At 44.2% G+C, this 17,416-nt stretch overlaps 1 protein-coding gene and 1 long non-coding RNA gene across 10 annotated transcripts in view; one reads left to right on the top strand and one right to left on the bottom strand.

The window, feature by feature from the left end:
- Positions 1 to 15,133, bottom strand: part of GAN (gigaxonin) — a 61,404-nt gene extending 46,271 nt beyond the window's left edge. The window contains exon 1 of the mRNA XM_045796066.2: positions 14,967 to 15,133. Within this exon, the coding sequence (XP_045652022.1) occupies positions 14,967 to 15,133 (167 nt within the window). The remainder of the gene's footprint in view (positions 1 to 14,966) is intronic.
- A 230-nt stretch (positions 15,134 to 15,363) lies between these two features.
- The window catches only part of LOC123791345 (uncharacterized), a 54,333-nt gene continuing 52,280 nt past the window's right edge, over positions 15,364 to 17,416 (top strand). For 3 of the 9 annotated variants that reach the window (XR_015728087.1, XR_015728081.1, XR_015728080.1), the window contains exon 1: positions 15,522 to 15,660. This is a non-coding gene — a long non-coding RNA (uncharacterized LOC123791345). Of the gene's footprint in view, positions 15,902 to 17,416 lie in introns of all 9 variants that reach the window. The other 6 variants (XR_015728082.1, XR_015728084.1, XR_006779353.2 and 3 more) reach the window with 5 other exon arrangements.

Genomic DNA, 17,416 nt, shown 5'->3' with positions numbered 1-17,416 from the left:
CTTTTATTTTATCTACATTTATTAATGGAAATTCTTCTGTAAGCAAGAGCTATCTCAGGCCGCCTCGGTGGCTCAGTCAGTTAAGCATTCCAACTCTTAATTTCAGCTCAGGTCATGATCTCAGGGTCATGAGACTGAGCCCCACATCAAGCTCTGTACTGGGCATGGAGTTTGCTTACGATTCTTTCTCTCCCTCTCCCTCTGCCACTTCCTGTGCATGCGTATTCTCTCTCAAAAAAAATTTTTTTTATAAAACTGAAAAATAAAAGCTATCTTTTCTCCCCATTTATTTATTCACCCACTCATTCATTTACTCATCCCTACACATGTGGATATGTATTCTATTCTAGGGTTTATAATCCAATGTTACTGATATTCATTTCCTTGCTCAAACTGCCACAGCTTTGGCCACGAGACTTCTTTCACATTGGTTCTCTCATCTTCTGGGCACCTCCTTACTTTCTGGCACAAATACTCTAGGCTCATGGTGTATTTTTCCTGCTCCAGTACCTGCATCAACCTCGTCTCAGAAACCATTAGTTCTAGGCATTATCTAATTACATTCTAGAAGCATCACTGTGGCAGCCGCAGTGTGGAGGACTGATGCGGACGGAGCACAGAGGCAGACGGACCAGTTCTTTCACCTTTCAGAACTAATAACAGCTGGAATGTGAGCAGCAGTGATGGTGAAGAGGAGACAGGTTGCAGAGATCTGAGAGGGCGAAATGATGGGCCATGGCATCACTTAGGTGCAGAGGGAGGGGGGCTCATCCCCAAGGTCTCCAATTTCTCCCAGGGAGTCTGGCAGTACACTCACCAGCGCAGTGAAGGGAGGACCACCCACCTGGGGGAGCGGAGCCAGCCTGGGTTGGGGAGGGCAGCCCTGCAGCAGGCTGTCGGGTATATTAGGCCCGGCGCTCAGGAGAGAAGCTGAGGTAGCGGCATCTCTGGAGTAGATGATGTCGTGAGAGAGTGAAGGAGGACAGAAACCTATGCCACATCACGTATAAGGACAGACAGGGAGGAGAGCCAGAAAAGCTGACTGTAGGGGAAATAGGACAAGCAGGGTCACAGAAGCCTGGAGAGACCAAGTGTCAAGAAAATGACCAAGAGTGATAAATACAGCAGACGGGTCGAGTCGGATAAACACTTCCAAGTTTTCACTAGATTTAGCAATTATATTTAGCAATTTTTAAAAACAGGTTTAATGGCGTGATAAGATAGGAGCAGAGGGAAGAAAAAAGAGGTGGTGAGACCGTGGACAAGATAAATAGAGACTCTTGTTTGAAGAATTATGTGCTTGTGGGGCGCCTGGGTGGTTTAGCTGGTTAAGCATCTGACTCTTGATCTCAGCTCAGGTCTTGATCTTGGGATCATGAGTTCAAGCCCACACTGGTCTCCATGCTGCGTGTGGAGCCTACTTTGAATGAATGAATGAATCAATCAATCAATCTTTAAAAAATCATGTGCTTCTTAGCAAAGGACGCAGAGATGCATCCGCAGGACATTTGTATGTCTCCCATGTACCAGACAGTGGAAGCGGCCCAAGCATGCTTCTGTGCCGACAGAAGGAGCCAGAAGGGAAGGGAAAAAACACAAAATATAGAAGGAAGAAGATATGCAACAGAAAAACCACTTAGAAGAGGAGAAGATGGGAGGGTGGGCCAGAGAGAATCAGCTCTGACTGCGGATCTCTGCTCTACCCAAGGCTGGCCTGCAAGTCGTCATCACATAATTTAAACAGCTTTACAGATGATCTTCAGAGTTACAGTTTCTATGTCCAAGTTTGAAAAAAATTTAATACTCTAGGGTCAGCAATCAACAAACTACAACCTACAGCCTGTTTCTGTTGGGCCTCTAAGCTAAAAATGATTTTTATATTTTTAAAAAGTTGTTAAAACAAAAACAAGACTAGGTGACAGAGGCCACCTGTGGCTTTAAAAGCCTAAAACATCTCTTTCCAGAAAAACTTTCTCAAACCCTCTTCTAAATATTTTTTTTAGTAGCAAGCATACACCATTTAAAAATCCAGTCTAAAAGACAGGCAAAACAGCAATAACTTTGAGAAAACACCTCCCAAAGTGACAAGGCCATGGCAGTAGGCCTGAGGGGAAAAACCTCAGATACACTGCCAGGGTCTTTACATGATAATCTAGTCTTCCTGGACAGTAATCTGCTTTTATTCTCTAATAATGAATCTGTTTCTATCTTCAGAAACAGATACACTGGGCATAGAGCCCCCAGAGTCGGTTTACATGTACCCACAAAAAATACAAAGAAAAAAAGAACCAATTTGTTTTTTCCTAATTTGCTTATAGGGTCACTATTCAGAAGAAAAAAAGAACTGGAAATTAAAATGTCAAAAGGGAACAATGAAGTAAATTGCATCATACAGCAACATGATGTAGTTAACAACTGGCTATTAAAAAGGATGATTAGGGCGTGATATTGAGCTGTAAGAAAGGAAAGGAAAAGATGAACCTAAGTGACAGGTCTATCTGGATGACAGTGACAACAATTAAGGACACTGTTCAGAACCAGAGTTCAGAGGGACATAAATAACTCTCGTGTATGGTCCATGATTTTTTTTTGTGTTAAAAAAAAAAAAAGATTCTTAAAATTTAAATCTGGTTCTTGTTATCCTGCAAGTAAAGCAGTCCATAAAATTTACCTCTTAGAAGACAAGGTTTGAAAATGCACGTTAAAATTTTAAGATGAGTTCAAAGGCAGAATCATGATGCAGCAAACTTGTGAAGCAAAAAATTCCTCTAGAATGAAACAAGCCTGAGCCCTCACTCCGGTCACACCCTGACCTTCTGGAAATGCATGTAAAAGACAGACATTCATGCCACAACCTGTCAAGACAGTTCCAGATTTTCTACTCAGGATGCATTTTCAGATAATATTTAAAGAGGCTCTTTCTGTGCCCTTTGAAGACCTCATGCACCCGGTCCTCTCAAGTGCTGGCCCTGGGATTTGGGGGCACTTCTGACAAGGGTTCTCTAAGGGAAAACTGGCTCCTCTGGTTGTCACTGTAGGATACAAATCGCACGAAGTGCTGCAGAACTCCTGTGTTTCTACTCATCTCCCACTCCCTCTCTCCCAACGTAAAGAGTTAGAAGGAGGATTTATGCTCCCAAATAAGCTCAAAGGAACTGTGAGAATTTCTATGAATCTATTATTGTGTTTGTATTCATCCTTTCAAAGCAGTTCAAACCAAAGCATGAAGTGAAGGTTAAGAAATGTTTTTTTTTTCTTTTTCTTTTTGAGAAAGGAGATAGCGGGGGTAGAGAAAAACAGAAACAAAAACACAGCCTCAAACACGGTCCCGTCAGTTCCCTTTCAAAAAGGGTGGGCTGAGCACCTCTCCAGCAGCTTCACGCCGCCTTCTTGCTTCTGGCGCCTCCGTAATTTACAATCTACTGTTATAAACTTCTCCAAACAACTTGAAGCTGAAAGTGCTTCCAAAATGTTGTCAAGGGAATGAATGCTTCTCAATTAATTCTTTAGTCATGTTGTAACAAAAGCTCTCTCACTCGAGCTGCTCCTTCTGAATAAAGAATTTGGTCCCTTCTTCTCCAGGTTTCTTGGCACCAGAAATGGCCTGTTGGGTTGACTGTGCATCTAAAATGGCAAATTAAAGACTCTCTTGTAGTAACTTCTGTCGTAGGCTGGTTTATTCTGTCTCTCTGCCCCATCCCCAGCACATATTCAGCTACTCAGCAAAATGTTACAGGAAAAAGTGGAACCTTGTCTGGGAGCAGTGTGTCCAGCACCCTGGACTCTGATCTTCCACGTTTTCATCAGTACTTAGAGACAGCAGTCAACTCAATTGTCTTGTGGATGGCGTTTCCAGTCATGGGCTTAGTGCCTCTGTCCCTAGAGATAAAGACGAGGACTCTGAAAGCACCCAGTGCACCTGTCTGTTCTAGTTCGCCCCACGGAATTAAAGACAGGCAGCACTGAAGGCACACGTGCTATGCTCAAGGAGTCTGTAGAAAGGGAGTGATTATTTGGTGGAACTGGGAAAATGTTAGGCAGGGATATCAGAACCAGGTCCTGAAGGAGGAGTACAAATGTATCTGTCAGAAAAGAGGCAGTCGAGAAAGGCAGAGACAAGAAACACGTGCAAAAATAAACACACATGTGCACAGATCTGTGAAGCACTCGCAGAATCTTCAAGAACCAGAAGAGTATAATTGAGATGTTTATTCAGCAATGTTATCCCAAATTCAACACAAAAACAGAATGTTGTATTTCCCGCTGTCCTTAGCCAGCCAGGCTCAAAACCTGCTACCTCTTCCTCCTTCCTCGTCCTTGGTCCCCACCTTCAATCAACCGCAGGCTGCTTTCTCCCTAATCCGGATACTGGCCTCTAACCGGTGCCCAGGACACGGCCATGGAGGGCGGTCCACATCAGCCAGCAACTCCAGGGCCCTCCCAGTCCTGTGGACATACAACTACCAAGTCACCTTCCTGAAGTGGAGCTCCATTCATAGTACTAGTGTTTAATGAGTGAATAAAAATCTAAACTAATTAGCTGGCACTCTAGAATATGGCTCTTACCTGCCTGTCCATCCACACTTGTCACCATTCCTAGCTGAGCCTCGAGTCTAGTCCCGTCAGTCTACTGACTACCTGAGTGCACACCTTCTGATCCTGGGCTTACACCTCTCTCCCGCCCGAATGATCCTTGCCCCTCTTTACGTAAACCAACCCCCCCAACTCACCCGCTAGTCCTCGTCAAGGCTTTACCCAAATTCTGTTTCCTGCACAAAACCTTACGTGATGACCAAGCACTTCTTCTACACAACTCCAAGAGCCACAAGCATCTATACAATTAAAATACTGTCCTATACTTTGTCTTTGCACAACTAAGCTGTAAACTTTGATAACAGATTCTGTGCTTTACAGAACCTTTTAAAGCTGTTCCTAATTTAATACTCACCGTAAGTAATAAGCACTGCTCACTGGAGATCGTGAGGACATGGAACTAGACTCTCCTTGGTGGTCTTCTCACCGACAAGTCCTATTGCCACTACTTCTAATCCAGACAGTTTATTCCAACTCAGTGACAAACCCTAGTCCGGGGCCTCCTTATTTCCCGTCCCAACAAGTACAGCACCCTCCTAAATAAGACTGCATCTTCTCCTTCTTAAAACCCCTCAATGTCTATCTATAACTCTTAAACGAAAACCTAAACTCCTGCATGGAACTACACTATGTTGGAAGATTATATCGGGTCCCTTTCCCACACCACACCATCTCCCCAGTTGGCTCCCAATACACATCCAGCAGCTCAGGGAAATGCTACAGTGAAAGTTTAATCTTGCCAGAGAGCAACATGAGTGCCTATCCAGGACAACAGGGTCCTGCCCACCCCTGTAATCTTGTTTCATGCCATTCTACCCACTGCTCACCATCCGTCATGCTGGTGTTCTTCGGCCCCCCACCCCATCTGGCATGCCCATCTGTTTTGGTCTCTGGCCTGTGGCACTTCGGTTTCCTGTGCCCCCTGCCCTACCTACCATCAGACCACACACCCCGGCTCACATCACCCCTCCTCCACCTTCAGACCCTCAGAGTGGTGCTCCTTCCACCCGGACTGCAGCAGCAACCATGTCCATCCCTTACATCTCTCCGTGGCAGGTGTCTTCACTGTCTGCCTCCTCAGATGGACTCTACGGATGCTGGAGCCCTAGGTGCCCAGGGCACGGCTGTGCCGCACAAAAACGCTCAACAAAAGTCTGGTGAATGAACGAGCATATTAGGGAATCTTGACCAAGGATCTATGTTCTCTACTTAAAGACAGTTGTTTCTGTAAATGTGATTAACTGGGGTCACTAATGTAGTAGTGAACGATCAGATGAGTCATTTAAATATACTTTTAGAGCAGACTTTCAGAACAATCTCCTCCAAAAATAAAGTCAATCTATTCTTTCCCCGTTCTTGAAATGGACAATACCACACAACATCAGGATATACAGTACTGAAAAATTAAGTGAACGTCAAAAGTAAGTTGAAAAGTCTTTGGTCCTATGTTTATTTCCTTTACTAGTCCCCCAGAGGTAGAAAAAATAACTTGAGTGATTTAGGTCTCTACGTACTCAGTCTCAGTTCTGACACTGTTTGTGGGAGATGCAAACAGCAGCCAGCACACAAAAAAAACCAAGCCGAGGAAGTGCGATACCCTGTCAACTAGTGAAACGCGAGCTCCTTGTCTATCACCTGTCACCGCAGTCTCCGCAGCACCTGGCTGTCACTGAGTATCTTCTTATGTATTTGATGAACAAATGGCTAAACCTATAATCAAGCCCCTAGACAGTTAACACTAATGATATCAGGTCCCTTTATTGCCAACTCTAGCTGCGATGAGTTGATACATAGTACATTTCAATACTTTAGGACAATGCTAACCTTTTTACAATGGATTTTCTTTTCTTTTTTATTTGAGTATAGCTGACACCCACTGTTACCTTAGTTTCAGGTGGAAAAGTAACTCAACAAGCTTCTCCATCATGCTACGCTCACAAGTGTGGCCACCATCTGTCCCCACACATGGCTATTACAGTATTAGTCACTATACTCTTTATGCTGTGCCTTTTATTCCCTTGACTTACTCATTCCATAACTGGAAGCCTGTATCTCCCTCTCCTTTTAACCCATTTTGCCCAACCCCCTCCTCCCACCCCTCTGGCAACCATCAGTTTGTTCTCTGTAATTCCAGGTCTGATTTTTTGCTTTTTTTGTTTATTCATTTGTTGCTTTTAATTTTTTAGATTTTACTTATGCAAGAAATCATATGGTATTTGTTTTTCTCAGTCTGACTTATTTCATTTAGCATAAAACCGTCTCAGTCCATCCACGTTGCTTCAAATGGCATGATCTCATCCTGTTTATGGCTGTGTAATGTTCCATTGTGTACATATACCACATCTTCCTTATCCATTCATCTACTGACGGACACTTACGTTGCTTGCTTGTATATCTTGGCTATTATAAATAATGCTGCAATAAACATAGGGGTACGTATATCTTTTGAACAGTTTTCTTGTTTTCTTTGGATAAACACTCAACAGTGGAATTACTAGATTATATGGTATTTCTATTTTTAATTTTTTGAGGAATCCCTATACTGTTTTCTGTAGCGACTGTACCAGTTTACATTCCCAGCAATGGTGTATGAGGGTTCCTTCTCTATATTCTTGCCAACACTTGTGATTTCCTGTCTTTTTGATTTTAGCCCTTTTAAGAGGTATACAGTAATATCTCACTGTGGTTCTGATTTGCATTTCTCTGATGATGAGTGATGCTGAGCACCTTCTGATGTGTCTGTTGGCCATCTGTGTCTTCTTTGGAAAAAGGACAAAGTTAATTCTTGAACTGTAGTGTATTATTATTGGTAAGCACAATCCCACAAGCATATGGGTTAAGGCAGTGATGACATTTCTAAAGAATGTACCAACAGCTGTGACAGTGGTACATATTTTCATAATTCACTTTCCTATCAATAGCAAAGGAGACAGTAGAGAAAGGAAGTAAATCAACTACTTTGTTCCTGCCCCTCTACCCCCCAACCGCAGGAGATGAAAAAACTAAGATTTTATTCCCTCCCTGCCAACCAAGGGATTATCATTTTCAGGCAGGGGACAAACTTAGTAGTTCTGTTCACACAAGGCTGTACTAGTACTTAAAAGGAGCCAGGCAGGAAAACAAGCAAACAAACCAACCAACCAATGAACCAACCAACCACACCCAAAATGTCCCGTATCTGCTAGGGTAGGTCTAAACTTTGCACACTAGGTTGGGTGTAGGAAGAAAACTGGGCACTGGTGAGAAACGCTTCCTTTTACTAACCAAATGGAAGACTACACAAGAAGACCTGGCCTCCAATTCCAACCCGAAGTAGAAGTGGGCAAGGAGAAAAGGGAAACCAAGGATCCCCTCGGCTCTCAAAGCGCTGCTTTGCTCAAACTTCTGGCTATTCCCAGTGAACGTGCTCCACAGGTCAGAAGAGTTTGTACCAACCCCACATTCCTAAATGGGAGGTTTCCTCCAATTCAAGGGCCGACAGATACAATTTCAGTGACAAAAGTCTAAAAATATTTTGAGCTCAAGAATACTAAACAATTTACAATTATTCAGAGGCAAAGGCAACTGGTTACTGACGATGCCCATGTGACTACAAAACCACATTCCACAATATTTCTAGTCCTCTTACCGTGCTAACATGAAAATCACAAGCATCAAACGGTCTTTCAAATTGTTCCTAAAAAGATACCTAAACACTCGGTACTTGAGAAAAATCACGAAATACCTGTGGGCAAAAATATACATTTAAGGTTCTATACCCAACAGCACGTTAATCTACAGAGGAAAACGAAGGACATTTTGTCTATATCCCATTACTCAACAGTCTCTTTTTTAAAACCAGTCCTTCCATCTTCCATTTTTCATACATGCTGCCTCTCAAAGCTTTATTGCTTAAAGGCTGTTTCATCTAACAAAATTTTACCAAGATCTTATTTTCCTTAAGTATTTTATTTTTCTAATATCTTTGAATAGAGGGAAAAATATAATTTATTCCCACAGAGGAATGGAATTAGCAAACATTAGACCATCATTTTATAGCTAAGTCACTTTTTGGCACTAAATACCAAGAAAGAAGACTTCACTCCCTGCTCTTCTGAGCACAGGGGTCAAGAGCTCCAGCTGAGCACTGGAGGGCATTTAGACAGATACATGACCTTTACCCCGAAGAATTACAGATAGCACCTTTACCTCAGCCTTTGATTTCCTTCCTTCTTTGGCCTCAGCATTGTCTCAGGGGACGGAGAACCCATGGAAGCACTTGAATTCAAGGCTGCAACCACAGTCTGCCACTTGTCACATCCCACACCTCCGTGTCTCCACCCTTAACCTAGAATTCTAACTTACAAATTATTCATTTATATTACAGCTTCAGTACACAAAATGATAGACTTGTCTCTTGCAGAAAGATCATGCGGCTCCCCGAAGGACTAACCTCACAGTACTCATAAGCCAAATGACCCCTTATTTGTCCTAATTATGTTTTCTTTATGGATTATAAATAGATTTTAAGCCTCACTTTGATATCATGAGACAAACTGATTAACAGTTTAAACAATGGATAGAGTGGCTTTGTAATCTGGATGCTTAGACTATATTATCCAAATCTACATTGTAAGAACCAGAGTTTGTGGAAAAGCACTTTGCTTGACTTTCTAAATTACGTAAGAGAAATTACTTTAAAGACACTGAAAAGGACTTACAGGGGAAAATACAAAGTGTACGAGGAGGAAGAAGTCAAAGGGCATAGGTTAAAGAATGAGAACCTATCCATCAGTGTTAACGAGAGATGTTTTACTTCTATAACATATACTATTACTCAAATTAGCAATCCTCAAGAAAGTTCTACAGTAAGTCTAAACACTCAACATTTCAACTTTATGTCAGATTCACTAGTCTAACAAGAATCTTATTGATTTGTTTCATCATTTGAAACCTTCCAAAAACCTCTCCAGAATTAGAGCATTCACTGCTACTAGCAGACAACCACAGTCTCAGATAAATAAACAAATACGTTTAAGCTGAAATGAGTAATCTATGTTAAACGTAGAGCTCCAATGTGAAAGTGCTTAGTTTCCTTAGAAGCCAGAGAAGATACTGCTTTGGTCTTCTGAAATGGAACATACTTTAATATCAGTTCTGAAAAACTCACATAAGAAAGAGGTTTAATCAAAAAAAGGACTGCAAAGACTAAAAAGGAGGGGAAGGCGAAAGAGAAGGAAGAGAAGGGGGAGAAAGAGGAAGAAGAGAAGAAGGAAAAAAAAATCATTTTGTATTATGCGACTGTAAGGCCTTCGGGACAGATTTCATCTTGTGAAGTAGTTGTTCAGGATGAAAACAAGGCCCCGATCCATTAAAAGATGTTCAGGCCTGACGTATTTCCCAGCACTATGAAGGAACAGCAGATGCAGGTGTCATCATTTGAATTTAAGAATGCTCAAGACTCAGCAGAAGTCTCAGAACTGGGAGCTTCTAGCTGAACCCGTGGGCACTAAGGAATGTAACAGGCTACAGTCACCATTCAAGATCCCGTGACAGGAGCAGCCACACGCAGGTGACCACAAACACAAAGCACAAGTGAAAGAAAAGGGACTTGGGTACTAACAGCATGCTCTGCACACAGCAGACAAAACTAATGGACGTTAGTGCCTATCAAGTACAAGATAGGTTTCAGGTGCCCAAAGAAAGGATGATGACAATTTCTATGCTGCTCTGAAACTTGGACTTCCTACAGAGATCATATTAGTCTCCCTAAGTAGTTCATCAGCGTCATCTATGAGTCAAAGTTTAGATTTAAATGGCAAAACAGGCTCATCGATAATTAGGCCTTGGAATACATCCAGAGTAACAGCATAAAATAAATGCTTGTTACAAAACAGCTCTGCGGGGCTGGGTTTATAGAGCAGAATACCCAACCAAATCCTGTAGGACAGGACAAAGGAAATGCTTCAGTGTCAATGCACAGCAAAACTTTAAATGATACAATAAAGCTGTAAGATGAGAAACAGACCCCCTCTCCACAGCATATATACACAAAGCAAAACAAAAATAGCACAGAGCCACACAATTCAGACTTCAAGGGGATTTGCTGTTCATGTGGCCCAGCCAACCTCACTGGACAGATGAGGAGACCAAGTCCCAGAAAAGGAGACCAAAATGACCTAGACTGGATTCTGGGCCCAATGTCTCCACTCTACCCTCACAAGACCAGCTTTCCCTGAAAAAACAAGGGGGAAAAACTGCCATTCTTATTGGTGGCTGACCCAAGCAATCTAAAAATCTTGAGAATCTTTCTTCCCTTTACTCTCCAGGACGAAAAGCTAAATAAATTAACGTTCCAACAGATCCCCAGAAAAAACCCTAAATTCTCAAAAGTGAATAGAGGCTTTTTTGGGCCCATGATCACGGAGGTGGTAGCAGGTGCGCCCTCGACGTGCAGAAGGACACAGGCAAGTTCGTGCGCCTGTACGTGCTGTGGAAATACTCCTCTAGCAACTGCATCATCGGCACCAAGGACCACGCGTCCATCCAGGTGAACGTGGCTGAGGCTGACAAGATGACAGGCAGCCTCAACGGCCAGTTTAAATCCTCTGACTGGCCAAGGCCAATGGCATCATTTCAAAGAACTTCCGACCAGAGAGGATCATGCATGTGGAATATTTGTCATAAATAAATAGCAACCCCCCTCCAAAAAAGGTGAATAGAAGATAGGAACCTGCACATGTCCCTGCAGAGTTGTACAGTGGTTCATTTTCAAATCCTTTTCACATACATTACTTCCAAAGAACCACAGCTCACAAAAGAGTCTGAACTCTCTATCAGATCAATGGGATTGTGCCAGAATCAGAAGAGCCTCAGACATGAAGCAAAGCAAACTTTGCAATATTCAAGAGAAAGGGAAATTTCCTATAAGCCTCAGGGAACCTTTCCCAGAAGGTCTCAGGGTTGCTGAGAAAGGAAAGAGTCTGTGGGTCATCAGACCAACGAATTCAATTTTGCCATCCTTAAAAGTCGTCAGCTACATTTAGATTTAGTTTTCCCAACAAACCAAAGAAAAAAAACGTCATTCAAGGATCAGAATGAGGAAAAGCCGGGAAGAGGGCGTACTGGGAAAGCAGCACCCACTTACTGGGCTTAATGATGGGCTGTGGAAGGTCCTGCCTGCCTTCCAGGAGCATCTGTATCCTAACACTGCATGACACATACACTACACAACCTTCTTTCAGGTTATCATTAGGGCTCTATTGCTAAAGTGGAGATTTCTGTTTTTTTCCTTTTATACTGAAAGTCTTTCCAGTGTATGATAGCTAAAACCATCCGGAGGAAAAATAAATGCTAAACAAAAGATAAAGCACAGGAAATGATTAAACCAGTAAGTTAGGTTAAAAGACTTTTCTATATTACGTAGAAAGTATGCCAAATGAGTTGCTTTAATTTCCGACTCTGACGAAGCTGAATTGGTTCCCTCTGCTGAGCATTTCAGAAGCAATACATAACATTGTTTCTAAACCATACAACTTTACATTGCTTAGGATAGTTACTTAAACTAGTCTAAAGCTAATGTAACAAAACTCAAATTTTTATAAAATGTCAGAGACTACCAAACTTTTGAACACCCAATCCACATATTAATGATATCGCCGACCTAAAGGCTTAAGCTTCAAAAAGGAAAGTAAGAAACATCAAGTGCTAGAACATGCACGTTCATTTTGTTTCAACACAATTCTTTAAAGTTCCTTTCAAACAAGACGGATACATTATAAAAACCCGAAATCATAGCTGTCAAAAATAACTAAACAGTTTATTTCTAAGTAGTAATAAAGATTAATCAAATTACTTTGTAGTCGTGAGATTGATCATTTTAAAAGACAACCAAGAACATTCCATGACTTCAACAGTCAAATAAACTTAAAATCAGTCACTGACAAAAGCACATTGACTGATTCACGTTTCCCTATTAAAATGTCAAAAATATCTGCCCTACCTACTAAACAAGATGGAAGTGAAAATCAAAATGAGACAGTATGTAAAAGTACTTGATAAGTATTTAAATTACGACATACTGTGAATTGATAAGCAGTAGAGTTTACACAAAGAATTAATGTTGTAACTTGGTATGGTTAGAATAGGAGTCTAATCTTAGTTCAACCACTAAGTACTAGTAACTTCATCATAATACAAATCATGAAGGCCCGTTGAGCCCCATTTCCTTATTTGAAAAGTAACAGAATTAGACAAGGAAAGATCTGAAGTCCCTTTCCGCTTGGCCACTTTGATTAGTAAGGTTTCACACCTAAATTACTGCTATTATAAGTAATAGCAGCATTTGACATTTGACATTACTAAATATTCTCATTATTTGCCACCATGTCACAAGTGGATACCACACCTTTCCTAATGCAGCAGATACAGCAGGGAATACCACTACCTTTGTAGACCTGTGTGCCAACCTGGAGGAGTTCAAAGCACTATTTCATATTACTACACAGGTCAAATATTAAATGAGATGAAGAAACACTTTATCCCTCATTTATCAGACTAGTGAGCTGAAGTCAAGAGTAAGTCATCTGCCCATAGCTCACAGCTATAAGAGTAAAAGCTGGATGGAGAAAGCAGGCCCAGTGCTCTTCCCAATTAGGGATAACTGAGCAACCGAAATGAAATATAACAGAGCCAATCACCTAATGTCCAACCTGCTGGGGAAGAAAGGCAGGCAGTCACTCACTCAACATATTTGCTGAACCACTAGGCACTGTTCTTTCTGGCTGCCAGGGATACAGTAATGGACAAAAGAAAAGTCCCTGGCCTCACTGAGCTTACACTGTGGTTGGGGAAGATGGACAAAGTAAATTAGTGAAATAGAGGGTATATTATCGTGGAAAGAGATATGGAGAAAATTGAAACATGGAAAGGGGACAGAGAGCATGTGTTTGACGATTTGTAATTTTCTTTTAAGCTTGCTGGATGCCACTTACAGAACTACAACAATAATGTATCTAAAGTAGTGGTGCTAAGTATCTCCCCAAACAGGGAATACTTTGGATACAGAAAAGACTCTGACGTGCTGATTCCAATTTGATATTGATTGCTCAAACCTTCAAACTGCCAGCTAGGAGCTGTCTATCATTCCGGCAATCCAAATTCCATACTAACGAAGACTCCCTGCACCCCACTTTTAAATCCACAAACAGTGCAAGTAGATGTACAGAACGCAGCCAAGAGAAGTTGCAAGAGCACCTGAACTGCTTCTGAGTTGGCATAGATATCTCCTAATGCAAAGGTTAAAATGGAGTTTGGGTGCTGAGTTGTGCTGGGACAAAGCACTATAAGAATACAGTACACAACATTATGCTTTTTCTGACCTGTCAATTCTAGTGACATTCTCTACTATTAGTCTATATTTAACCCGCTTACTGGACAGTTTCTCCAGCTTTTAGTATTTTTTTTCTTTTATTAAAAGAGGAACCCAGTATGCAGAAAGTTGCTATAAGAAAATATAGCCCCCTGCAAGATCTGATACATTTGGTTAAGCACCATGTTATCACCCTTAATTAACCTAGTTAGTTGACTTCGCATATCAGGTTAAGCTTTGTTTTAGTTAAGTTTTAAAATGCCCTCTGAGTCTCTCAAAATCTCATGATCCTCGCTTGTAACCGCATCCTGAGAATTACAGTAAGTGCTCTAAAATTAGCTACAGCTTACTTTAACGTGTGTCTATAACGCACAGCCTTGCTTTTAAATGTAGCTCCCACCGGGAGTGGAAAAAGACACGCCTGACAGGAACTTTGGCCTTGGGGGTCGGATCGCCGATCCCAGGGAGAAGATCCCACGGGCTTTTCCCTCTGCCCACAGCGGGTAAGGAAGTGTTTGTTTGGCTTCTCCGCGGGAGGGGCGCGCCCGGCTCCGTCCGCCGCGCGGGCCCGGCCCACTGCACGATTTGGAGGCGAGCTGCCGGCAAACTTCAGCCGGGTTCCGCGGGCCGGGCCCGGGCAAGGCCCCGCCCTGCTCGCGGGTGCGGGTCCCGGGGCGGCCCAGAACGGCGTCCGGGGGCCTCGGCGGCCCGGGCGAGCGCCGGGCGGTGGGCACCGGAGTAGGGAGGACGGGAGGGCTGCGGCCCGGGCTCCGGGGTCAACTCCAGGGGACCGGGGGTCCACAAGAGGCACGGGTATGGCCCGAGGGTGACCGAAGCTAAGGGGCTGTCCTGGGGGCCCGGCAGGGCATCCGCCCGGAGAAACACCGCGCCAAGCGGTGACCGGGGAGGACCGGGGCGGCTGGGGGGTGGGGACCAGGGGCTCCGGGGACACGCCCGGCCCGGCCCGCCCCCGGGATCTAGGCAGCGTGGCCCCGCCCCGGCCCGCCGCGGACCCCCTCCTCACCTGATGTACGGGCTGGCCGCCGCCAGGATGTTCTTCTGTACGGGGATCTCCTCCCCGTCGAGGACCAGGTGCGCGTCGCAAAAGCGGGACTCCTCGCGGAAGGAGCTGAGCGCTCGCAGCAGACGCGCGGCATGCTGAGGGTCGGACACGGCGCTGCCTTCGGCCATCTCCGCGCCGGCTTGTCAGCCGTTTGGTCCAGCTGTCCCAGCCGCCCCGCCAGACCCCTCGAGCGGCCCGCGTCCGGCGCGCGCCCTGTCTGCACAGCCCGCGCGCGCGCGCGCCCGTCCGGCCCGGCTCTCAGCGCTCGGAGAAGCAGCGGGAGCCCCCGGAACGCGCCTGCGCCATCGGCGGCGCAAGGGGCTGGCGCCTTTAAGGAGCCGCGGCGTTGCGTCATTTCTCCGCGACGCCCCCGCGCCCTCGGTCCCTCCCTCACGCCGGCGGTCGCCGGAAGCGGCCAATCAGAAGCCTCGTTCCTTTGCTGGATCCTCTGGTCGCGGTCCCAGCGCCGCCAGGGGCTGTCCGCCGGCAGGAACTGTTGCTGCGGCGGTGGAAGGTGTACGGGAACCTGGGGCTCTGTACTTCAGCCGGGGCCTCTGGCGCCATGAGTGTGAATCCGAGCTTTGGTTCTTCCACTCAGTAGCCGTGTGGCCATGGCTAAGGTGCCCACCTCAATTTCTCCATCTGCAAAATGAAGGTGATGACTTCTTCGTGTTGTTGTGGACTCGTGTGATCTCACGCGTGTGAGCAAGGGCGCAGTGTGTGTAGCTTTTCTTACTGATGAGAGAAAAGGCGCTTCTCGGGTAAGAGCACAGAGACCCGAGAAAGCAGGCCCTCAGAAAGAGCATTTGGTTGCCGGCTACGGAGGAGATGTAGCGGATGAAGCTGGAGCAGTAACATATTTTGCAGAGCCTCCTTGTCTGGTAAAGAAGTTCATGGTAAAGAACCCCCTGCAGGGGTTAGGAACTATGAAAGGGTTTTGAACAGGGTGTTTTATAAAGATCACCCAGCTGCGTGGAGCATGAGGGTGGTGGTGCCAAAGGGAGAAAGATGCTTAAGTATTGCAGTACATGAACGAAGGGATTGGGGACCTAAATTGAAAGATGGTGATGGACGTGGATAATAATGGGTGGTTTTAAAGGAGTAGACAGAACTGTGAGGGAGAGGGAGCCCAGGATAGTGGTCTGGTTGAGTAACTGCGTGGATGTTGGGACCTTCCAGACAGATAGGAAATGCGAAAGGGGTGGAGGGTGTGTGTAGAGAACCAGATGTTCGGATGTGACTAGGGTCCCAAACCAGTGAAGATCAAAGTTGTGACAGGAAGCAGCTTTGGGGCAGCTCAGGGCAAGCCCCTTTGGTCTGAGGTTTCCCTGGAGGTTAAAGGCACACTGGAGTCTGGAATGTAGCCACCATTTTGTCAAACACTAGGTTGTTTGTACAACCCGATTGCACAAACATAGTTCATTTGTACAACCCTCAATAAGCTTCCAAGGAATTAGCAATTTTTCTGAAGACTTAACGATTAGGACCAAGCACCTGAAGAATGGTCAGCGTTTCAGATAAGGCGGGGGGGGGGGGGGGTTCACTGGATCAGTTCAATCTTTTTCTTCAACCAACTGAAAGGGTCCAGTACAGCCTTGAGTCTACCCTGAACCAGCTAAGGCTCTGGAGTCACTGCAGAAATCAGAGTATATAACTCTGGCAGAGTCACTGGCAGAATAGATGGGGAAAAGGAAGTTAACAGAAGATCTAGACATTTCCAGTTCCTCCTTCGAACTCAGCTCAGCATTTATGGGTGAAATGATAAGTGTCTAGGACTGGCTTCAAAACAAAATAAAGGGATGGAGGGAAGCAGGTGAGGGTATAGATGAATCAGAAGTGTTTATGAGATACTAATTGTTAAAGCACGTTGTGAGTACATAGAGTTTCATTGTACTAGTTTCTGTATTTTTGTGTATGTTGTAAAACGTCGCAATAAAAGTAAAAAAAAAAAAAAGAGAGAGAGAGATAAGCAGCTCCAACTTATCTTCTCCATGATACTTGCCCAGTGTCCCTGGGAGCAGTGAACACTCCTTTCTCCAAGTTGTTGCTGTACTTTGAACATTGCTCTGACAGGTAGCTTATTATAAATGGGTTTATTTATCCATGTCACCGGCCAGCTTGTATATTTTAGTGGTTTGGTTTCCCTATGCTAAGCACAGTGCCGGGCCCTAGCAGTGCTCACTGAATGTTGGATGGATGGAGGGATTAACAAAATTTTGAATACCAGGCACTTAATAAATGTTTTCTGAATGTTATCTTCTGTTTTTAGTTTGTCTTTGCCTTCATTCTCAACTGGGTTGTTGGGGGTCAAAGTTGATGTATATTACAGAGTTTTCTATACAATATAGATGTTTGATGAATACTTATTAATTGCATGGAATGTTGGTCTACTCTTCAGCTATCAGGAGGCT

The sequence above is a fragment of the Ursus americanus genome, chromosome 21 (assembly GCF_024610735.1).
Source record: "Ursus americanus isolate L20-20 chromosome 21, mUrsAme1.1.p, whole genome shotgun sequence".
NCBI lineage: Eukaryota > Metazoa > Chordata > Mammalia > Carnivora > Ursidae > Ursus > Ursus americanus.
Note: the sequence above shows the minus strand (reverse complement) of the source record. Positions and strands in the feature narration are given on the sequence as shown.